Source organism: Panthera leo, chromosome A3 (genome assembly GCF_018350215.1).
Source record: "Panthera leo isolate Ple1 chromosome A3, P.leo_Ple1_pat1.1, whole genome shotgun sequence".
NCBI classification, from domain to species: Eukaryota; Metazoa; Chordata; class Mammalia; order Carnivora; family Felidae; genus Panthera; species Panthera leo.
In genome coordinates this window covers 22571315-22595836 of record NC_056681.1, presented here as the reverse complement: position 1 = coordinate 22595836, position 24522 = coordinate 22571315, and the positions used below count along the sequence as shown (strand labels likewise).

At 49.2% G+C, this 24522-nt stretch overlaps 1 protein-coding gene across 2 annotated transcripts in view; it reads right to left on the bottom strand.

Moving 5' to 3' along the window:
- Positions 1-2793: 2793 nt before the first annotated feature.
- SOGA1 (suppressor of glucose, autophagy associated 1) overlaps positions 2794-24522 on the bottom strand; it is a 64956-nt gene continuing 43227 nt past the window's right edge. The window contains exons 7-15 of one of the 2 annotated variants that reach the window (XM_042931031.1): positions 21875-22000; positions 20678-20908; positions 15114-15218; positions 14002-14169; positions 12236-12487; positions 10682-10753; positions 9316-9386; positions 6614-7964; positions 2794-3021 (exon numbers count right to left, since the gene is read on the bottom strand). In XM_042931031.1, the coding sequence (XP_042786965.1) occupies positions 2869-3021; positions 6614-7964; positions 9316-9386; positions 10682-10753; positions 12236-12487; positions 14002-14169; positions 15114-15218; positions 20678-20908; positions 21875-22000 (2529 nt within the window). In that variant the 3' untranslated portion in view covers positions 2794-2868. The remainder of the gene's footprint in view (positions 3022-6613; positions 7965-9315; positions 9387-10681; positions 10754-12235; positions 12488-14001; positions 14170-15113; positions 15219-20677; positions 20909-21874; positions 22001-24522) is intronic. The other variant, XM_042931032.1, reaches the window with a different exon arrangement.

Below are 24522 nucleotides of genomic sequence, written 5' to 3'. Positions count from 1 at the left end.
TCTGGGAGTAAAATGGCAGAGGAGGAGTAGGAAGGGGGAAAATGAGAAGAAGGGCAGTGTTCCTTCCTGGGTGCTCCAGGGGAATCCCCACTGTGGGTCAGGCAGTTTTCTGCTTTGGGAATGTTACCAAGACTTAAAAGGCATTTGAAGAAACAAACTTAGAAATTACATTCCAAAAGAGTAGAGATTTTACAAACCAACCCCCCACACCCCAAAAAAGAAAACACAACCAGTTACTAATTAAAATGCTAAAAATCAAACCAAACCAATATTTACACATAACATTTTCAACCCCATCAAGCCCCATGTCCAGAGGCTTCTGTAGGAACAGTGATGAGTGACCTTGCACAGTGGCATGCAGGAAGTATTGAAAACCAAGATCTGGAGCCTCTGACACCAACTGGAGGGCCGGGCAGCCAGGCGCTGAGACAAGAGATGGCAAGGACAATCTTGGACGAGGACGATGGTAAGGCTGGGGCGGTCCGTAAGCCTCAGGGCTCAGGTCTCGCGAGGATTTCTCCCCAAGGCTGGGAGTGCTACCTCCCTGACCCTCCACGGCTTGGGGAGATGGCAGAAGGCCTCTGGTGGCGTGTGGCCTGGTGTGAATCCCCTCACCCGGACATAACCTTGGAGGGGCCCCCTGACCTTTTGGGTGGGAGCAGTGGCACCCCAAAGGGGACAGGCTCTTGGCTCCATTGGCCTGCCCACTCTGCCCGCACAAGTCATTATGGCATAAGGAAGTACCTGGTCAGACCGACATGACCCTCACATTCTGCCCATTGGGAATGGATATGAAGGACTTTGGTGACTTGTCCAGGTGACCCTGAAAGGGCAGGACTGGGAGCAGGTGGGAATGCAGAGGTGTCTCCTGAGTCCTGGGGACAAACAAGCAAAACTGCTGGCTTTTGGTCTTCCTAAATTCCACAGACAAGTGGCTTTATTCTGGTATTTCCACTCTGGGCCCCCAGCCAGTTGCAGGAGGTCCACGCATCTGCGTGTGTGGGGGCATGTGTGCAACCGAAATGGGTTTACTGGCACCGACAGGGAGGCCAGCTGAGGCCTTTCCCGCCACATTGCAATGAGCCACATGGCAGAGTCTGTCTGATGGCTCAGGCAGCTCACGTGGGACGTGGGCAAGGGCGGGCAGTGGAGCTGGGGCTGGAACAGGGGCCAGGAGAGGCCATAAGGCTAAGGAAAGAGGCTGGTGAGAAGGCTGGCAGGTGGTGAGAGCTGAGGCAGGCTGGCACTCTCAGGTCCATGTGCAAAGCTGCAATAAACAACATTCTCGAAGTTCAGTCCTGTTTTCCTGTGAGTTCTCATTTGGGGAATTTGGAGAGATAGCCATGCTCTTGACAGAGCCTTAGGAATCTGTGTTTGACTCCTTAAAAAAAGGTTTCTGAGGGAGGGAGGAAAATGAGGGCAGATGGAGAATGTTTGGGAAGTGGGGACAGCGGCCCAGCCCTCCACCCTGTCAGTGAGCGTTTACAGACTGACTGCTGGGGGCCAGCCAAGTACCTAGCAGTGAGTGAAAAGCAGTGCTCTGAGGCCAGATGGTCAGCGGTACTGGGGAGCAAGCTGCAGGGCTCCAGTTCTACGGGGGGGGGGGGCCCTCCAAACTTGACCAAGAGACCAGAGTTCAGCTGCCGAGCTGCCTCGTGGGCATGGGGGACCCCATGCCTGTCCATCGTGTTAGAAGCCTCACTTTGTCCCAATGGCAAGAATACATGTCAGAACCTCCAATAAATTACCTTAGGGACTTTGGGGTAAATTAAATTATTAAAATAAAGTAAAACTACCTTAAATATTTATAGTAAGAAAACTTCAAATAAACAACCGAGGAAATGTGTTTCCAGGCCCCAGTCCACTAGCACGTCCTGGGGCACTGGCCTCTTGGAGTGCTCCTTGGCCTGGTGTGGCCAGTTGGGAGTCTCTCACTGGGAACATGTTTGCTCTCCACCAGCCACAGGATGTAAACACAGTGGAGATGTGTCACGCCTCTCCAGGGTGCCAGGGAAAGAGGCCCCCAGCCATCAAGGCAGTGGGTATTTAGGCATTTATCTGTGCACCAGGTCTTGAAACTGACCCTACCTATTTCTGTCTTCAAGGTGTTTCCTGGCAAGGTTGGTGCCCCGCAAGCCACCTTGACCAGGGAGGCAGTTCCAGTGGCTACCCAACCCTGAGCCCCACACTTTTCTACCTCATCTTCCAGTCCTTGCTGCATCTAGGCTATGCACAGGGAGATCCAGGGCTCCAGGATTCCAAGCAGATGCTGGCCCTGGCTACTGCCCTATCATACCCCCTAGAGCCATAGCAATCCAGAGCAGTGGGGCTGGGAGGAGGAAGAAGTGGGGAGAAGGAAGGGATGGGGATGATGCCCACCTCAGCTTCACCAGGAACCCCACGTTGACTCTTACAGCAAAGACTGTTCTTCTCATTGGTGTTTCCTCCCCGTGAAGGAGGACGTGGTTGGCAGGGAACATCTCTGTGAGCCTTTTCCCCTGAGGAGCATGGCCAGAAGTGTATCCTTTCCTTGGCTCTTCTGAGAAGGGAGTTTGGGCAGAACGAGGCAAGGCTCTCCCAATGGATGGGCTCCCAGAGGATCTCTCTGGAACCACTTCCGAAGCCTAGCTGTGGTCTTCCTTCCACTCACTGCCTTCCCCTAGGAAGTCAGAGATCACCACCCAGCAGTCAGCAGGAGACCCCGCTTTACCTGGATGGGAATGCTGTTGTCTGGCAGTGGTGCAGCTGCTGTCCCTCCAGGGCGAGACGATGCCGACGGCATGGGCCCCTCGCCTCGTCCCCTCTCCGTTTGTTCCCCTCAGCTATCCAGGGAATGGGCTGGTTGAGGTGGGGAGCACGGCTGCTCTGTCACTCGCTGGGGGGAGCTGCCCTCTCCTCCCCACCCCAGCCGGACTCTGAGGGATGCAGCCTGCACTTGGAAGGAGAGTGGCGGATGGCAGCGCGGGACGGCCGGGCGAAGCAGGAAGTGAGAGACTGAGTACTGCAGTCACAAACAGCATCCTAGGGGAAGAGAGGAGGAAGTCAGAAAGAGCCAAGAGGCACCGGCTACCCAGAGGCTGGGTGGCCAGCTGGGCAAGGAATTTGGACCCAGCCTTGCCTGAGGAACCGGTTCCCAGGGGCTGTGGCCCCCTCTCTACACCAATTCTTTAAAATTGTTTTTCTCCCATTAGAACCATAACAAATATTCATAAATAACATTCCACAATGTAATCAATTCTGGAACACACAGAGAAAAAAGTAGATGTTATCCATCAAACATAAATTCTCAACACATTGCACACCCATACATTTATCAAAATGACATCATCTGCTACAGCATAGTTTGTAACTGCAAAACATAAGCACTTTTCTGTCGTTATGTATATCTAGATTTCCTTCTTCTTAATGGCTATATACTATACATTATTCTACTGAATGGAAACACAGTACCTTAATTTATTTATCCAATTCATTTTTTACATGCATTTTAGATAGTTTCTAATTTTTTTCACTATTATCAACACACAGGGATAATGGTTAAAAGTGCTGCTATAGAACTAAATTGCTTGGTTCAAATCCTAGCCCTGCCATTTACCAGCTGTATGACCTTGGATAAGTTACTTAACCTCTCTGAACCTTGATTTCCTTCTCTCTAAGATGAAGGACATGATGCCTTTCCCAAAATGTTGTGAGGGTGAAATCAAATATAACAGGCAAAGCATTTGGCATAGTGCCTACTAAGTACACAATAAATGTTAGCAATTTTTATTAATAATGCCATACATTTATTTATACAAGCATGTTCTCCCACCTCTGTGAATATTTCCATAGGCTACATTCCTAGAAGAACTACTGAGTCAATGGGTAACATGATATTTTACATAGTGAAAAATATCTGGATCAGCTTTGAAATCAACATCCAAAATGCCACCTGTGTCTCTTGATATACATGTGGTGATATGGGTGTGATGGTTAATTTTATGTGCCAACTTGACTGGGCCACAAGGTGCCCAGATATTTGGTCACACATTATCCTGAGAGCTTCTGTGAAGCTGCTTTTGGATGAGATTAACCTTTAAATCAGCAAAGCATATTGCTCTCTCTAATGGGGGTGAACCTCATCTAATCAGTTGAAGGCTGGAAGACCAAAAACACTGACTCTCCCTGAATAAGAATTCTTCCTGCCTGATGGTCCTAGGACTGGAACTATATTAGCTACATGCGCTGTACCGGAATTACATCACTAGCTCTCCCGGTTCTCAGGTTTTTGAGCTCAGACTGGAGCTAAACCATCAGCTCTGCTGGGTCTCCAACTTGCCAACTTATCCTCTAGGTTTTAGGACTCCATAATTATGTATGTGAACCGCCTCCTTATAAAAAAAATTCTGCCTCTCTCTATACACACACATGTACACAGACACACGTATGTATACACACACACAGTCTATTGATTCTGTTTCTCTAAAGAACCCTAATACAATGAGTGTGTTTGGTCTATGAGACTTCAGTGAGGCATATTTTTATTATATGTTCAGTATGTACATTAAACGGAAAAATTTTTTAAAGTTAAAAAAAGGTAAGAATTTAAAATACTTTTTTTTTTTAAGTAAGGCCTGCTGGTTCGAGAGTATGGAGAAGTAAAGTACTAACCACATACACTAGAGGCTGTAGAAATTAGGCAAACTCCTTTTTTTTTTTTTTAATGTTTATTTATTGATTTTGAAAGAGAGAGAGAGAGCAAGTGAGGGGCAAAGAGAGAGGGAGAGAGAGAGTCTCAAGCAGGCTCCACACTGTCAGCACAGAGCCCAACACAGGGCTCAATCCCACAAACTGTAAGATCATGACCTGAGCCAAAATTAAGAGTTAGACACCCAACAGACTGAGCCACCCAGGCACCCCTGGGCAAAATCTTTTGAAAGACAATTTGGCAAGGTGCCTGGCTGGCTCAGTCAGTGGAGCATGCAACTCTTGATCGGGGGTTTGTGAGTCCGTGCCCCATGCTGGGTGGAGAGATTACTTAAAATTAAAATCTTAAAAAAAAAAAAAGACAATTTGGCAATATTTATCAAACGCCTTTAAAATGTTATGTTCTTTTATCCTGTAATCCCATTTCTGCAACTCAAACCTAAGGAAATAATCTGAAATGTGGACAAATGTTTTTGCACCTTGTCCACCACAGCATTATGTATGATAGATAAAAACTAGAAACCACCTACACATACACACAAACGGGCCAATCACAGCCCATGCCACCTCCTTGCCCTCCACCTACAACCTTTACTGAGTGCACCGCAGGTCATGTGATATCACCCATGTGGTATCACATGATATGGCTAGATCAAGGTGGTACTGCACTCAAGTTAGACCAATCCCAATCTCTTCTTTCTTCCAGTAATCTGAAATTAGACAGAGGGATTTGAGTCAGTGTCTCTTAGATGTTTGAACTAGAAGATGTTATAGAAGCAGAGCTGGGACCATATATGCAAAGGCAAGAGAGAGAGAGACAGGAAGAAAGTAGACATCAGAGAAAACAAAGCTCAAGGGAGAGGAGAGGAAGTCAGAGAAGGTGCTGAGGGCTTCGGGTCCTTATGCCTGGGATCCATAAGATGTTCCACCATTTCCCTTTCTGGAAAACTAATTTATATGCATTCTTTTACTAACATGCAAATAATCCCTAACCAAATCTGAAATTGATATCTGGGGGTGCAGGGGTGGCATGTGCAGCAAAAGATTCTCAGAGGAAATAGAAGCACTTAGGCAAAGAGTCTTAGGGGGTAGGCTGGGGTGTGTGGGAAAATGTTTAAGTTTTTTTTTTAACGTTTATTTATTTTTGAGAGACTGAGAGAGACAGAGCACAAGCCGGGGGCGGGGTGGGGCGGGGGTAGGGGGACAGAGAGAGAGGGAGACACAGAATCCAAAGCAGGTTCCAGGCTCTGAGCTGTCAGCACAGAGCCTGATGCGGGGCTCAAACCCATGAACCATGAGATCATGACCTGAGCCAAAGTCGGACGCTCAACCGACTGAGCCACCCAAGCGCCCCGGAAAATGTTTAATAACTAGTTTTCCAGGAGCGAGGGGAGAAGCCCTGATTTGGAGCACCTGTCAATTTTCATGGTGTAAATCCTCCCACTGTGGCCGATCTCCAGGTGCTTTACTGCACACAGAGATGCACACAATTGGCTCTCATGAACCAAACACACTGGCTCCATTGGGTTGCAGGAGAGCAGTGAGTACACCTCTTCCTTGGAGGGGATGCTAGCAATTTCTGGTGTGTGGTGGTCAGATAAGTCATGTTCACTAGTTTCTTGTATTCAGACCATGTATCCATCAGGTCTGGGGCCTTCCAATCCCCATTCCTTCCTTCCTTTCTTCCATTCATTCATTAAAGTGGGCTCTACACCCAACATGAGGCTTGAACTCACGACCCTGAGAATAAGAGTCACGTGCTCTACCGACTAAGCCAGCCAAGTGCCCCACTCACCCCCCATTCCAGACCAGCAAAAAGACTTTTTGAAACACACAACCATATTCCTGAGTTTGAAAGCCAAAAGAGTTTGGACATTATTAAGTCAACACCCCAGACAAGAAAAAAGAGAAGGCCCTTCCCACCTACCTCATTGGGAAGGACTGTGGCTCCATCTCCATCCCGGGGGACACCATCCTTCCCCACCTGGGGGAGCACCGAGAGTCTGACCTCCTCGCTGCTGCCTGACTTGGCTGCCTTCTTGTTCAGGATCCTGGCCATGCCCTCTGGCTGATGGTAACTGGCTGGGGAGAGGGGCTCCGGTTTCTTGGTGCTCTCCTCCCCTGCCGCCGAGGTGGGGCTTGGTGCCCGGCCACACACGTTGCGGAAGAACTCCTGCACGATGCCATACTTCGGAGGCTCAGGCTTGGCCCGGGCCTCGGACATGCCCAGTTTCCAGACAGACTCCGTGCTCCCCGAGTGCTCCACAACACTGAAGAGGCTGGACAGCCCGTCATTGATGTTCCTCAATACAGGGCTGTCCCGTGTGGTGGTGGAGCGGGCCCAGGCGGAGCCATTCTGCTTGCCTTGGTGCAGGTTCCACAGGCTGCGGTCCTTGGCGCTGTCCAGTTTGGACACGGACCGCCTCTGGAGCTTTGGCGAGCCATACTTGGGCGAGCAGCACGGCCGCTCGATACGCGAGTGCACCTTGTCCAGGGAGGAGGAGATCTGCTTGCTGCGCACCGACACGAGTGATGAGCTGCGAGGTGACCAGCTCTTGCCGTGGAGACCGCTGCGGGGTGGGTCCGTCTGCAGGCCCACGCTGACCGTGCGGATGGTCTGCGTGCCCACACTGGCCAGGCCCACTGTCTGGCTGGACGTGCTCTTCACTTTCTTCTCCAGCGAGCCCGAGCGCATGGCCTGGCGCACGCAGTTGGTGATCTCCTTCATGTCGTCGCTCATGTTGCCAGACATCTCAAAGTCATGCAGGGCTGCCGGGAAGCCGGGCCCTGCCGCAGAAGGGCTGCCCCCCGAGCCTGCGTCCAAGCGCTGCCGTGAGAAGTTGCAGAGCCACCGGCTGTAGGAGCTCTCAGCTAGCCTGTCAGCCTCGGCTGACTCTTTGGGTTTGGCAGTGGTGAAAAGGAAGCCGGGCTCGATGATGATCTTGCCCTCTCTGTCGTGGACCACGGGGACACCCAGGCGCCGGGCCACTGGGGGACTGTAGTACACGCGGATACCCGTCTTATCAGGAGCCGTGTAGCTTCGCTGCATCTGCCTTCCTGCCGGCTCCTGGCAGCCCAGGGCGCCCAGGCGGTTGCAGTCCCGCGGCGAGAGCCCTGGCTGTTCCTGGGCATCCTTCTCTGAGTCCGCCGGCTGGGTGCCCACAAAGGCAAAGGCAGGGTTGTTGGGCAGCTTCTTGCCTCGGGCAGCTTCACCGGCAAGGTAGGGGGAACAGTCGAGCAAACTTTCAAACTCAGACATGGACGAAACAGATTTGGTCCTGGGAGGAGCAGAGGAGGAAGAGCGAGGTTAGTGGAAGATAATGGAAAGAGAGCAGGCACTCTGGTCTTCTTCGCTGGTCCACAGCTGGGACCACGACCGTCCTGCTCACGTCTTGTGGAAGACGCTATCGGTGCCCTGCCCCACATCGCCTCCGCACCCACACCTACACACCCAACACAGCACACTCCGAACACCTGCCATTCTCCACCAAAGGGCTTTTTTCGTGACTGCAAGAGCACACTTGGCCTCCATGCAGAGGAAGCTACAAATATCACAGAGTTTTGCCCCTACACACAGCCCCCAGCAAACAACGGGTGGGAGTTGGTAGCTCAGTACCCAGCCTCCTTGCTCTTCGGACAGGTGACTCTGAGCTGCACATTCCACTCGGGCTCCCAGGGTTCCTCAGCGAAACTGAGCTTCGGTTGTCCGCGGAATGACAACATCCCCCTTTGTTGGCTGCCTTCCCTTCCTTGTGTCACTTCCAGTGTTTCCTAAAATCCCTTCCCAAATAAATGACCTGCACTCAAATCCTTGTCTCAGGATCTTTGAGACAAGTTCTCAAATCCTGTGTTTGCTTTTGGGGGAACCCAAATAAGATGCCATTGAACCTCTGGCACCTGTGTTGCCTGACGACCTCCGGTGTCAGGTGCACATAAATGCATCTCAGAGGTCAGACCATTCGGCCCTCCAGGACTCTAGGCGACAGGTGCTACGGTTCCCACTGGAGTGAGATGGGAAGGATCACCCAAGGTCGCGTTCCTAGAAATGGCACAGCTGGAATTCAAGCCCCACATGCTGACTCCGGAGCCCACCCTCCTACCCTGGGCCTGCCTGGCTTGAGGTTCCTCTCATGGCCCAGATGGGGTTCTGTTGCTCTCATTCTATTCAGGGTCTTGTAACGGTGGAGATATGGCCCTGATAGCCCCAGGATATCCCTGGCCACAGCTCAGGGCTGGGCCCAGAGGAAACTGCTCGGTAATCCCAGGAATAGCCCAGCCCGGTTCCCCTAACTCCAGACACAGGAAGGAACCCCAAGAGGAGCTGAAAATTTCTTTCCCAGCTAGGATGTATGGGGTCCCAGGTTTTCATACATATCCACAATCAAACAAACAAGAAAAATCAAGGGCTGGAATTCTAATTGTCCCAAGCTTCCTGGCTTCTCAGTGGCTTCAGTTCCATAGAAACCATATCCCAGGGCTCCATCAGCTCTGCTGAGGTGCTGTGGTGGACACATGGGGCAAGGGAAAGAAGACAGACAAGGAGTGGAGCAGGGAGAGGGCCTGAAGGGTTGGACAGGAGAGGGGCTGCAGGGCAGAGCAGGGCAGGGCAGGGGGAGGGGATGCCAGCACCTTTTTAAGGCAGTTCCCCCAAGCTCAGCTTCAGAAACCCCCTCCTTGTCGAGGATCTTCTCACTCCGCGTCTGTCAAGGAAGAGAGGCAGGAAGAGTGAGTTGTGGCCACCAGCACACCAAGGGAAGGTGACAGGAGGTCAGTGTGGGAGCCGACCCTGGATCCCATGCCTGAGTCTCCTCTTGTAGAGCAGGAGTGAGGTCAGCACTGGTCTGGAATCCCTGTTGGTCAGTTTCTGGCTACAGGGTGTCTATCACTCCCTCCATAGGTATGTGATCCAGGCTTGGTCAATCAGAGCTCCAAGAAAGAACCCTGGGAAAGAGTCTTTTTAGAAGTTATTCTGGGGGTGCCTAGGTGGCTCAGCCGGTTAAGGTCTGACTTCGGCTCAGGTCATGATCTCACAGTTTGTGAGTTCGAACCCCATGTCAGGCTCTGTGCTGACAGCTTGGAGCCTAGAGCCTACTTCCGATTCTGTGTCTCCTTCTCTCTCTGCCCCTCCCCCACTTGTGCTCTGTCTCTCTCTATCAAAAATAAATAAATGTAAAAAAAAAAGAAGTTATTCTGAATGTGGTGGCAACAACAAAGCACCCAACAGCCAATGTTCAGCTAGCAGTGATACCAGCGGCCTGACGTTTCCTGCTCAGGGCTTGTCTCACCCTCATTCCAGAGCAGGTCCCCTGGGACTTGCACAAGTTTTCAGAACCTGCGTCACCAGCCCTCTTGAGCCCCAGTCAAATCCTCTCCTGCCTCAGCTCCCCACAATTTTGTCGCTTACAACCAAATCCCCTGATACACCATTTCCTCGGGCTGTCATGAGCAAAGAGCCTGTATGCCCACTGTCTCCTTACTCAGAATATTGCTATGTGGACAATGCACCTGAGGCTTAAGCAAATGTCACCGACGTGACCTAACTGGTCTCCACAGAGAGGGCTGGGCTACAGCACAGAATGTGATTCTCATTTTACCACTGAGGTAACCGGAGCCCAGGCAGGGAAGGATAGAGTGACTTGCTCAAGATCAGACAGCTCTTAGAGGCCTTGCTTTTCAGAAAGGCACAAGCGACACCAAAGAGAGGGCAAAGGCCTGGCCAAGAACACGGAGAAACACCCAGCCTCTCTCCCAGGCATGGAAGGATGACACTGGCAGGGGGTCCTCACAAGTCCCCAACCACTGGGGACTCCTCACAAGTCCCCAACCACTGGCTGGAACTATGGGGTAGAGATGCCAGGATCGAGGAGCCCAAAGTACAAGGGTATGACCTGTGAGACAGAGTTAGCATCGTCCCTGTCACCTCTCTCCCACATGTGAGGGGCTTTGCAGTGGAGCCAGGAGCCAAGAGAACATGGATGGCCTGCTACCCCCTCACCTCTTTCCAGCTGTTGTCCTGCTTCTCCAGGTCTGAGTGCTTCAGGACCCAGGGGTCAGCAGCCTTCTGTAGCTGGGCAAGGGTAAAGAGGGTGGTCAGTGGTGGGTAAAGCTGGTGAGCGGGCCCTAGCTCTATGCAGGCCACTCTGCAGGCTCTGCTTTAGCCCGGAGGACCCAGTCATGGGCTAGGAGACATCTTCCCAGTGGGCAGCGGCTCCGCGCCACCAAAAGGTGGATTTGGAAAATGGCCACGAGAGCAGCCATTTACAGGCATCCTTAGAGAGCCCATCATTCTATACGGTAACCGCTGTCACTGCTACGCTAATTCATGCTGCAATTCCTGGACCAGCTAGGTCAGCTAAGCACCAGCTGGATGACGTCAGAGTGGGGGCTCCATACTGGGCATGCTAAGCAGCAGGTAGATGGAATGAGTAGACTGACCTCTACACTCTGCTGTGAACAGCTCTTTATGAAAGAGGCAAACAAATATAAACATACGTATCTTATGATTCCATCACTGATTCAAGAAAGAAAAAAGATCTTGGTCATGGGATCAAGCCCCACCGTCAGCATGCAGCCTGCTTGGGATTCTCTCTCTCTCTCTCTCTCTCTCTCTCTCTCTCTCCCTCTGCCCCTCACCTCCCCGCAAAATAAAGAGACATTTAAAATAAATAAATAAAGATTTTTTTAAAAAAGGTCTCTGTGAACATAAATTTAAGTAGCAAGAAAGGGAAGAAGTGGGTTGGCGTATGATTCTGCAATATTTGGGTCTTATATAAAGATGATGTCCTGATTTATGTAATTAAAATAAAAAGTAAAACAAAGGAAAAAGTCAAAATAAAGAATGGCACATCGGGGCGCCTGGGTGGCGCAGTCGGTTAAGCGTCCGACTTCAGCCAGGTCACGATCTCGCGGTCCGTGAGTTCGAGCCCCGCGTCAGGCTCTGGGCTGATGGCTCGGAGCCTGGAGCCTGTTTCCGATTCTGTGTCTCCCTCTCTCTCTGCCCCTCCCCCGTTCATGCTCTGTCTCTCTCTGTCCCAAAAATAAATAAAAAATGTTGGAAAAAAAAAAATTTAAAAAAAAAAAAAAAAAAATAAAAAAAAAAAAAAAGAATGGCACATAGCAGCCTGGTAGGTGGCAGCTGGGTGCGTGATGTGCACCGTACTGGGGCGTAATGGCCAATGATGGTTTTTCCCATCCCCCTCTTTTGGTCAGAGGACTCTAACTTTCTCAAATTCGGAGGGCTCTAGGGGTAGGCACATGACTTACAACTGGCCAATCAGCCTTATGGAAGAGGAAAACTCTCTATTGCCGGTGGTAAGCTGTAAAGAGATGAGTACACAACTAACAGTAGCCATATTTGATGACAGCTTGCTTCGGAATAAAGCACAGAGGAAAGCAAGCCTGAGAGACTGTCCGACGGATAGACCTAGCGCCTGCTGCATTCTCTGAGCACCTGGATCCAGCTATAACTGAAGGAGATCCTAGCCCCGGACTTTTCCCACAGTGAGTCCCCGCGGTGGCTGGAGCCAGCTCGGGCTGGGACAGGCCTCACCTGGCTCAGGCGGTTCTGCAGCTCCTTTACCTGCTGCTCCACCTGCTGCTTCTCACCCTGAAGCCGCTCCACCAGCTGCAGCTTCTCCTGGCTCCAGTTGCGCTCGCTGATCTGCAGCTGCCTCGTCAGCTCCATGACAGCGCTGTAGGACTCCGCCAGCAGGTGCTGCTGCTCCTCGCGCTCCCTCTGTAGGGCTGCCTTCCAGTCGGGCCCTGCCCGCTCCCCAGCCCCCTTGCCAGCCTTCAGCTCCATCTGCAGCAGAAGGAAGAGCAAACTGGGTGTCTGGCCCCAGGGGACCCTGCCTCTCTGCCCTGAAGACCCCTCGCCTGCTGACCACCTACTCAGAACTAAGCCCTCCTCACAGTCAAGGCTCGCAGGGAGCTCTTTCCATGCCAAGCTCTGTGCTTCCCAAGCGTTGTCTCAGTATCCTCATGACGTCTCAACAAGACAACTACCTTTTTTGATATTATAGAGAGGAGAAAGAGGTTCGAAGAGGTTATCTGGCCCAGGTCACATAGCTACAAAACAGCAGAGGTTCCTGGTTATTGCTTCTCATAGTTCATCAACTCTCACAACTGGTCTGGGTTTATGGTGAGTGCGGGACACGCACCCAGGATCACAAAATGAATGTGTGCAGCAATCAGCCCAGAGTGATGGCTTTCGTGGCACCAAGACTCAGGGTGGCAGGAGGTAAATATGCGGCCTCAAGCATCAGTGTACCCCGAGTCCCCCAGGCTGTGCTCTCATATGTTAACCCCCATAGGGGCCGGTCCACTTCCCAGTGTGCAGGGGCACTTGGAATGGCTGGGTTGTGGGGGGTCAGCAGGAACAGTGAAATGTGCAGACAGGGCAGGAGCTGTGAGCTCTGCAGGGAGGGTTAGGAGGAAAGAAGGGTGGCACTGGGAAGCCAGAAGTGTGTGAACCCTGGGAAGAAGGTTGGGGTCATGGTAATGAGAAGGCAGGAGGAACAGAGAATTGGGAGAAAGGTCAGGTCTGCTTCATATTAGCTGGATGACCCTGGGAAAGAAATTTAACCCCTCTGTGTTTGTTTCATTGCTTGTCCAGCAGAGATCATCAGTGTGCACACCCCCAAGGGGCCCACGATGCCCAGGAAGGCAGCCTGCAGCAGGGACAGGCTCGGGGAAGCTGGGACCTGAAGAGTCATGACAGGTGGGGGTGGTGGTGGTGGTGGTCACGACAATCTCTCTGAGTGGGAGGAAACCCACCCTCTCACTTTTCAGACCGCAGGAGGGCAACAACTTGCCTCCGGGCACACAACAGAGACCACAGCTCCAGGGCTCCTGGTTAAGGCTCCTTTGATCTCCCTGGGCTGTGGGGAGGGGAGTCCCCAAGTTTGTGGGGAGGAAGCAAAACAAAACCAGGTAGCAAAGGATTAAGGGGATTCTTATGAGGAGAGGTGGGAGTGAATGAATACATCAGGGAGAAGCCCAGCCATGTGTGAAGGCCGTCACCAGGTGCAGACAGGCATTTAAGCATCTGGCCTCACTTGTGAACCCATGGTGCAACAGAGGTGCCTATGATGTCCCGAGCCCATGTGTCAGTCCTTCACATTCCTTTCCTGGCCCAATGACTCCAAGGCTCCAGTGTTTCTGGTACCCTTGCTGTATGATTCCAGCCATGATCTTGCCATCCCTGGGCCACGAGAGGAGGTGAAGGGGTTTCTATGCTCCCAGATCTGACAACTGTGAGGGTTTAGATGAGGGAGGAACAAAGGGGGAAATGTCTCTGACAGGTGGGGGACTCACCTGGGCAGTATGGCTCTTCAACTCTGCCCGCTCTGTCTCCCAGGTGGCCTTGGCCTTGGCAAACTGTTGCTGAAGTTCAGTCAGACCACGGCGTTCATCCCGAAGTAGCCAGCACAGCTCCTTCAGCGTCACCTTCATGTCAGCCAGTGTCTTGATATACTCATTGGGCTGCAGATGGGGGCAAGGCCTGGGTCAGGAGCTTCGAAGGCATGGGAAGGGGAGCCTGGGCTGGGAGCACTCACCCAGAGTCCAGCCCAGGACTCTACCTGGTCTCGAGCAAACCGCATGACCTCCCTAGGTCATCTCACCCATAAAACGGGCATGACAAGCCCAGCCATGGCCTGACATGTTCCCCAGCCTCACATAAACAAAAACCCCGGAGGCTACAGAAATTATTGTTCAGCCTAAATGTGAGGTGGGCCTTGGCTTCTTTGAGCTTCTGTAGAGTCTAGGCCCTGAGTCTTTCTCCTTGCCCAAGATCTGCTTGTCTAACCCATCATGGGCCAGATGGGAAATACGAACTACGCAGCCTCCTGACTGCCTGACTCAGTCCCAATCTTCTCTCCTTGGCCAATGACCTGTTTCCCACCTACCCACGCTCACTGTGTATGAACCTGGGAGCCTGACCCCATTGCTCTCTCTGCCCCACGGCTTGATTTGACGGTTCCTGACTCCAGACCACAAGGCCTCTCTTCATACGACCCCCCAACTTGATGTCCTTACCTTCACTATGTACATCCCGAGCCTCAGCCAATCCCAGAATACCCTGCCACACCTTTGCACATACAATTCTCTCAGTCCAAAAGGGCCTTTTCCCTTCTCTATTATGCAAGCTCCCATTCATCCTTCAAAACCCACCACCTATTACCCCTTCTCTGTGATCCACACAGAATTAACTGCTCTCTTACATGTGACCACACAGTCCATCATCTGTCACTACCCTGGATGACTCATGAACCCCATAGCACTAAGCATCTGGGGCCAGTAAACAGGCAATAATCCTCTGCAGCTTTAGTACCCCATGCAAGACAGGTCAGAGAAGGTGGCAGGAAGTGATCGCTAAATAGACGAACCATGGGCAGGACAGGACTGGGAACAGGCTGGGAACGCACCGTGTTTTGGGTCCAGCTGTCCCCTGTACAGGTCTTGTTATCTGAATGCTGGGCATTTAATTCTTCTTCCTCCATTAGCAGGTACAGCTCCTTCATGCTATTTACCTACATTCAACGGAGGGTAGAAGGATATCATGCTTGGGAGTCTCACCGTCGGGGGAAGGGATTCAGGCTAGTGGCCCAGATAGAAAGGGTCTTACACAGTCAGGTAGGAAGAAAGAAGGGGGGTTTATGGTTCAGGATGAACTACTCTAGTTCAACACCGATTTCCCAAATTTTAACTTTGGCTATTGCTCACCACCTAGGCCTAAGAGCACACAGCTGGAAATGCAGGCCGTTGTGGCCTTCTCTACCACTTCTTCTGGCTCAGGGGCCGTGAGGCATCTCTGAGAGCTACTCAGAATTAACCATGTTGTCAGGCTGGGTCAAGGTAGGCCCTGTGGGTGCAATAAAAGGACCATGGGCACCCCCATAATTATAGATAAAGGCAACCAAAGGTTTGGGTGGACAGAGGGAGCCATCCTGGTTTGCTGTGGATGGATTTGGGGCAGAAGTCCAGAGCCAGCAAGGAGACCAGGGTACTAGGTTCAGGATGGGAATGACGCAGAAGGAAGCCAGCTTCTGACTGGGGTGCTCACCCATCATTCATTCATGTATTCACTCACTGATTCGACAAATATTTATTGAATACCTATCATGCGCCAGGCCCTTTGTTCAGAGCTGGGAATATATCAGTGAGCAAGACAGACAAAAGCCCTTTCATTTCCAGTAGCAGGAAATCAAACAAATAAGTGAAATGTATGAATGTCATTAAATGTTTGGAATGTCACATGGAGATATGCCATGGAGAAAGAGAACAAGCAGAGGATTTGGGATGTGGTGCGTGTGGGTGGTCAAGGAGGGCCTTAGAGAGATGTGGATATTTGGGCAACGCCCCGAAGGAGGTAAAAGAATAAGCCACGTGAACACCTGCAGGTTAGGAATTCTAGGGAAAGGGCACAGCAAAGGTAAAGGCCCTGAGGTGGAAACACGTTTGTTTGAGGGAAGCAAGAGAGGCAGGGAGGAAGTGAGAGAGGTACAGGGAACAAGGCTGGCTGACCAGGCCAGGGACTTGTAGGGACTTTGGCTTCTGCTCTGGGTAAAATGGGAGCCAGGGGAGGACTGTGAGCTGAGCAGTGATGCCAACCTGACTTTCAGTTTCATGAGATCACTGCAGCAACAGAACCCCATATCACAAAACTGCAGGGGATGCCATCCACATGGAATATATGCCACCTGAATACAAGATGCTCAGCTCGTATCCTTCTAAATGCAAGACACTTGGTGGAAGACTGCAAGGGCAGAAGCAGGGAAACCAGGTAGGAGGCTGCAGTGACAATCCAGGCAAGAAGTGACGGTGGCTCAGCTGGGAGGGATGGGAGGGAGGGTAGAGTGGCTGGGTCAGACTCTAAATGAATAGATTCTGGATAGATTCACAATGTGCAGGAAAGGCCATTTAAGCCATGTGCCTGGGTAAGCTCCCCAAGGGAGTAAGTGTAGGTAAGGGAGAGACGCGACCCAAGGGCGGAGACTTAGAGACTCTGACATTAAGAGAGGTCAGGGAGAAAAGAAGGGTCCATCCAAGGAGATGGAGAAGGAACAACCAGTGAGTGAGGTGGAAAGAAACCCAAGAGGGTGTGATGTCCTAGAAACCAAATGAAGAAGGGTTTCTAGTGTCAGGACAGGCACTGAGGCTTGCAAGTATGTGAGGGGGAGCAGGGCCTGCCTGAACAAACACCTTATTCTGTCGCTGGTCACGAGTATCTAAACATACAGACTTCGGTTGTCTGTATACACAGGTGCACGATTCTTTCTCTAAAATCCTTGGGGCTGGGTGTGCTTGGAATTCAGAATGAAAGGGGATTTAGAAAGAGAATGTGGTACCTACACTGTATATTATACAAATGAACTGCCCAGCAGGGTCTGGTGTAACACTCTATGCTCAAGCACACTGATGTTGCCTCTATAAACGTATGAATATTACCATGAAATTGGATAAATAAAGGTTTTGCTGCCAAATGAATGTCAGGCCCATCTTTTCCCACTGAGTTCGATACAATAAAACATAGCTCTCAGAGCTTCTGGAGTTCAGAATTGAGGCAAGGAATCAACGATCTTTATCTAATGATAATTATCTCTGTATCATAGCATATCTGTAAAGATGAAATGCAATAATCCACCTAAAGTACTTAACACAGTACCCAGAACACCATACTCAATACCTGTGGGTTTTTATCATTCACATGTATAATTCTGCATTATACAGAATGGACATATATATTCTTTGAGGGTATGAATGCATATCAAGTTTATTATTTATATAGTTATATGCATATATTTATACATATTTCTACACATGCACTTCATATAATATTTATACATGTGTATATATCTATTTTTGCAATGTATATAGTTATGTTTGTACCTTTTTAAAAATTTTTTAATGTTTATTTTTGAGAGAGAGAGAGAAAGAGAGACAGAGTGAGTGGGGGAGGGGCAGAGAGAGAGGGAGACACAGAACTCGAAGTGGGCTCCAGGTTCTGTGCTATCAGCACAGAGTCAGATGTGGGGCTCGAACTCAGGAGCCGTGAGATCATGACCTGAGCCAAAGTTGGATGCTTAACTGACAGAGCCACCCAGGCTCCCCTAGTTATGTTTATATCTTATTAATTATGTCTATATCAGTAAATGTATGTATTTCTCTTAATTACAGGTACATAAATTATTTCATTTTCTATGCTTACCTTTTGAAAATTTTATTTCTCTTTTTATTTTTTAATGCTTATTTATTTATTTTGAGAGAGAGAACATGTGCGTGCAAGCAGGGGGGAGCGGCAGAGAGAGAGAATCCCAAGCAGGCTCTACGCTATCTATACAGAGCCTGATGCGGGGGCTCAATCTCATGCACTGTGAGATCATGACCTGAGCCAAAACCAAGAATCGGACACTCAACCGACTGAGCCACCCAGGCGCCCCACATTATTATGTTTTTTCTAAAGTAAGTTTCTGTTTCTCTTTGTTAGTCTAGCACATGGAAATGACTAGAAAGGTTTTTACCAAATATGGAGGATTTGCCTGAGACAAACTGACTTAAAATATAGGCTATGTGGCCTCCAATTCATTTTGTAGGGTGTGGGGGAACATCTAACTCAGCAGCCAAAACTGGGCTTCAGATAAAATCAATATGGTGGTTAAAAATAAGTCAATATGGACATGCCTGGGTGGCTCCGTTGGTTAAGTGTCTGGCCTCAGCTCAGGTCATGATCTCGCAGTTCTGAGTTTGAGCCCCATACCAGGCTCTGTGCTGACAGCTCAGAGTCTGGAGCCTGCTTCTGATTCTGTGTCTCCCTTGCTCTCTGCCCCCACCCCCATTTGCGCTTGCGCTCTCTCTCTCTCTCTCTCTCTCTCTCTCTCTCTCTCTCTCAAAAATAAACATTAAAAAAAAAAAGCCAACATGGTGGTTCCTAAAAATATTATAAACAGAACTACCATATGAACCAACAATCCCATTTCTGGGTACATATCCAAAGGAAATGAAATATGGATCTCAAAGAGAAATCTATACTCTCAGGTTCATTGCAGCATTATTCACAATAGCCAAGATACAGAAAAAACATAAGTGTTCACAAATGAATGGATAAAGAAAACGTGTGTGTGTGTGTGTGTGTGTGTGTGTGTGTGTGTGTATACACACAATAGAATATTATTCAGCCATAAGAGAGGAAAATTTTGCCATTTTTGACAACATGGATGGATCTAGTGGACATTATGCTAAGTGAAATAAGTCAGATACAGAAAGATAAATACTGCAAGATCTCACTTAAATGTGGAATGGAAGAAAAGCCAAACTCATACAAGCAGCAAGCAGAATAGTAGTTGCCAAGGGAAGGGAAGTGGGTGGATGGGGAGATGTTGGTCAAAAGGTACAAAGTTTCAGGGGTGCCTAGGTGGCTCAGCTGATTAAGCGTCCCACTTCAGCTCAGGTCATGATCTCATGGTTCGTGGGTTTCAGCCCTGCATCGAGCTCAGGGCTGACAGCTCAGAGCCTGGAGCCTGCTTCAGATTCTGTCTCTCCCTCTGTCTCTGCCCCTCTCCTGCTCATACTCTATCTCTCTGTCTCTCTCAAAAATAAATAAACATTTAAAAAAAAGGTACAAAGTTTCAGTTATGCAGGATGAATAAGTTCTGGAGATCTATGTACAGCATGATGACTACAGTTAACGATACTGTATTGTATAACGGTACTGTATTGTACTAAGAGAGCATTTAAGTGTTCTCACCATAAAAAAAAAAAAGAAGAAAGAAAAGAAAGTATAACTATGTGAAGTGATATGGGCATGTTAGTTAGCTTGACTGAGGTGATCATGTTATGATGTATACATATATCAAAACATTAAGTTGTACACCTTATATATATACAACTTCTATGTGTCAATTATACCTTAATAAAGTTGAACAAAATGTGGTTTATAGATATGTACAATGGAATATTATTCAGCCTTAAGAAGAAAGGACATTCTGCAATATGCTACAGTGTGGATGAACCTTGAGGATGTTATGCTCAGTGAACTAAGCCAGCCATAAAAAGACAAAAACTGCATGCTTCCTCTTGAGATACTTAGTGGACAAAATCACAGGGACAGTAAGTAGAATGGTGGCTGCCAGGGACCAGGGGAGAGGGTTATAGGGAACGCTTGTCTAATATGTATAGGATTTCAGTTGTGCCGAATGAAAAGAGTTCTGGGACAGGAGGGAGTCTTTTGGGGCACTGGAAATGTGCTCTGTGTGATCTGGGTAGGGGCTATACAGCTGTATACAACAAAACTTCATCAGCTATACACTTAAGATGTGTGCAATATATACAATATGTGCAGTAGATACTATATTTGCATATAATACAATAGTAGCGAAACTAGATTATTAAATTTACCTAGATCTTGTTGCCTGCTAAAGACTGTGAGGTTTGTTGCGGTGCCTGGGTGGCTCAGTCAGTTGAGCATCCGACTCTTGATTTTGGCTCAGGTCATGATCTCACAGTGTGGGATCGAGCTCCGTGTTGGGCTCTGTGCTAACAGTGTGGAGCCTGCTTGGGATTCTCTCTCTCTCTCCCTCTCTCTCGGCCCCTCCTCTGCTCATGTTCTCTCTCTCTCTTTCTCTCCTCTCTCAAAATAAACAAACATTAAAAGAAAGAAATAAAGACTCTGAGGTTTCTTAAAAAGGGAAATAGACAAATATTAAAGAGGTGTTAGAGATCTACCAGCCCCCAAAGAGACTTTCTCCTGGTGAGGCAGGACCAAGTCTGTCTTCACCACAATATCCCCAGCACCTGCCACAGGACCCAGTATAGGGCTGGCTCTCAACAAGCAGATGCTGAATGAGGGAATGAATGCAGAGATGGAAGCCTGAAAGCTGATGGCTTGTAGATGAGCCTCAGGGCTGTGTCACTGCCAGCTGGGTGTCCCTCTAGACCTATCTTCCCCATCCTACCCCTGCTCTAGTCCCAGTCCCAGGGGAACCATACATACCTCAAGGAAGTCATCCCCCTCACTGGGTAAAATCTTGCCCTGCCGCCAACGCTTGAGGAACCACCTGAGCTTCATGAAGAGCAGCAGAAAGTTGTGCTTGAATTGTTGGGACTCCTGCACCAGCATGTTCTTCTCCTGGCTCCAGAATTTCTGCTCCAGCCTCCGCTGGAGGCTCAGACTCTGCAGCTCGAACTCCCGTCTCAGGAGTGCCCTCTGCTGGTCCTCCTTCAGCTGGGAGAGGGGCGAGAGCATGAGCACCCCACGGCTGTCTTCCCAGCTCTGCCCCATCCCATTCCAGGCCTCAGATAAAGACAGAGAGCAAACTTTGGGAGGTGCCTGTTGGTGATCCCTGGTAGGGGCTCCACCACTATCAGCTCATTCTGTTAAGATAAACCCCAGAGAAGAGAAACTCAAAAGCAGCAGCAATCACAGTTACAGATCAGTGAGAAGCAAGATTTGAACCCAACTCTGTCTCACTATAAAAGCCATGACATCACATAATGAGCACATATTGGCTGCCAAAGTTTCATGGGAACTCTTCACATTTAATGAGGAACCCGGGCAGGTGAACCTTGATGGCAGGAAGAGGTGACCCATGTGGAACACAAAGGGCATGCCGGGAGTGAGAATATGCAACTCCCCAGGAAGGAATGCAAGGTCATGACTGAGAGCGGGCAGAGACCTGGATTAGAATCTCGCCCCGGGAACGCACTGCAGCTCCCTGGTCATCAGTCTCCTCATCTGTAAAATTGGGACACCTCATGGGGGAAATCCTAAGGATTAAAGGACATAATGTGTGAAAAGAGCATTGCATGGACCTGACATGCAGTAAGGGCTTATACATTTCTATTAAGCTTTCTATTAGCTTTCTATTAGCAAGACTATCTGCCTTAATTACCAGCCAGACCTACGACCTTTCTGCCACAGGTTTTTGGCTCTGCTGGGGGCAGTATTTCATAGTTGGGAAACTGAGGCCCAGAGAGGAGACAGGATTGGCCTGAGGTCACACAGGCCACCAATGACAAGCCCAGGATTCCAGCCCAGTACAGCTCAATCAAATACAGCGAGGGCTGGACTCAGGTTTCCCCGATACCCTTGTCTTCTGAAGACCCGTGGAGCCCTAAGGTTTCTGCCTTCAGTTCAGAGAAGAGAAGGAGGAGTTGGTGCAGGGGGCCGGGGGCACTGGACGCCACCCACCTGGACCATTTTCTGGTTGAAGTTGTCGGCCTCCTCCTTCCGTAGCTGCCGCTCCTGGGAGAGCTGCTCTTGCAGGCCCCGGAGGCTGTCATGGGCCTCAGCCAACACCAGCTGCAGCTCCTTGATCTGGGGTAGGGGTGAGGGACACAGAGGGAGACAGAAGGAGGGGGACAGAAGCTGCGGTCAGAGAACGAGAGTTAAGCGGGACCTGAGCTGACCATTGAGCACGAATCAGGCACAATGGCTGTCCCTACTGCAGGAGACTGTCATAAAGATCAAACAAAAGAGTGCACATCATTCTAGCTATTATTATAATTTCACCTTGATAATTTCTCTCTTCAAAATGCATTTGAGGAAAATATACTGAGAAAGCTAAGCCTGATTCACAAAAATGTTCGCTGTCTCATTGTTTATAATTGCAAAAATTTAGAAACAACTCAGATAAGGGGATTAATATGTGTGGTTAATAGGTCTATACACATGTAAAAATCTAATCAACTGTACACGTAAGGATACTGTCCTTTATTGTAGGTACATTAGTATGTTATACTTCAATAAAAAGTCAAAAAGATAGATATATACCTCCACAGAAAAACAGGAAGGACACGGACACACATACCCAATGTGAACAGCGGTTAACCAAGTGACAATCTTGGGATCCTGACTTCTCTTAAATCTTTATGCAATGCTGCTTAGGGATTTTGCTATAGTTATTCATTGCTTGTAATGACTATGTAATAAAATCTTAGGAAAAAGACAGTAAAACTCTACATTTTGAGGGGAAATTGTGTTTATAAGTATTTGTTTAAAAAAATTTTTTTTTTTTTAATTTTTTTTTTTCAACGTTTTTAATTTATTTTTGGGACAGAGAGAGACAGCATGAATGGGGGAGGGGCAGAGAGAGAGGGAGACACAGAATCGGAAACAGGCTCCAGGCTCCGAGCCATCAGCCCAGAGCCTGACGCGGGGCTGGAACTCACTGACCGCGAGATCGTGACCTGGCTGAAGTCGGACGCTTAACCGACTGCGCCACCCAGGCGCCCCTAAAAAAATTTTTTTTAATGTCTATCTTTATTTTTGAGACAGAGAGAGACAGAGCATGAGCAGGGGAGGGGCAGAGAGAGAGGGAGACACAGAATCTGAAGCAGGCTCCAGCCTCTGAGCTGTCAGCACAGAGCCTGACGCAGGGCTCGAACTCGTTAACCATGAGATCACGACCCGAGCCGAAGTCGGACGCTCAACCGACTGAGCCACCCAGGTGCCCCTGTTTATAAGTATTTGTAGCTAAACAGGCAAAACTAATCTATTCTGTTAGAAGTCAGGATGGGGACTAGATGGGGACTAGATGGGGACCAGAAAGGAGGGTTCAGGGACAGGTCATGCTCTACTTATTAATCTGCTCGCTGATGACATAGAAGTGTTCAGTCTGTGGAAGTTATTTGAGCCGTCCACTTGCAATACATGTGCTTTTCAAAAAATAACAAAAAAACGAAGAACAAAACAATACATATGCTTTTCTGTATGTATGTTATACGTCAATTTAAAATATTTTTTAATTTTTTTAATGTTTATTTTTGAGAGAGAGACAGAGTGCTAGTGGGGGAGGAGCACAGAAAGGGAGACACAGGGGGCACCTGGGTGGCTCAGTCGGTTGAACATCCGACTTCAGCTCAGGTCATGATCTCGTGGCTTGTGGGTTCAAGCTCCACATCGGGCTCTATGCTGACAGCTCAGATAGCTCAGAGCCTGAAGCTTGCTTTGGATTCTGTGTCTCCCTCTCTCTCTGCCCCTCCCCCACTCATTCTCTGTCTCTCTCTTCTCAAAAATAATAAATAAAAGGGGCGCCTGGGTGGCTCAGTCGGTTAAGCAGCCGACTTCGGCTCAGGTCATGATCTCGTGGTCCGTGAGTTTGAGCCCCACGTCGGGCTCTGTGCTGACCACCCAGAGCCTGGAGCCTGTTTCAGATTCTGTGTCTCCCTCTCTCTGACCCTCCCCCACTCATTCTCTGTCTCTCTCTTCTCAAAAATAATAAATAAAAGGGGCGCCTGGGTGGCTCAGTCGGTTAAATGGCCAACTTCGGCTCAGGTCATGATCTCGCGGTCCGTGAGTTTGAGCCCCACGTCGGGCTCTGTGCTGACCACCCAGAGCCTGGAGCCTGTTTCAGATTCTGTGTCTCCCTCTCTCTGACCCTCCCCCGTTCATGCTCTGTCTCTCTCTGTCTCAAAAATAAATAAATGTTAAAAAAAATTTTTTTTTAAATAATAAATTAAAAAAAAAAAGGGAGACACAGAATCTGAAGCAGGCTCCAGGCTCCAAGCTGTCAGCACTGAGCCCAAATGGAGCTCAAACCCACAAACCATGAGATCATGACCTCAGCCAAAGTTGGACACTTAACTGACTGGGCTACCCAGGCGCCCCCAAAAAAATTTTAAGTATTTCTCATAACAGAGGGAAATGTTATGCTGTCATGTTAAGCAGGAAAAAAAAAAAGGAAGGTCATCTGTCACTCATTCCCAGGCATGGCAAAATGTCCCTCTGTAAAATAAAAAACATTTATTATCCAGCCAATAACATGGAAATTTGGCAATGGAAGGCACTCTGATTCAAGGTATACCTTGTACGTCTATTTGATATTGAAGATCCTTGCA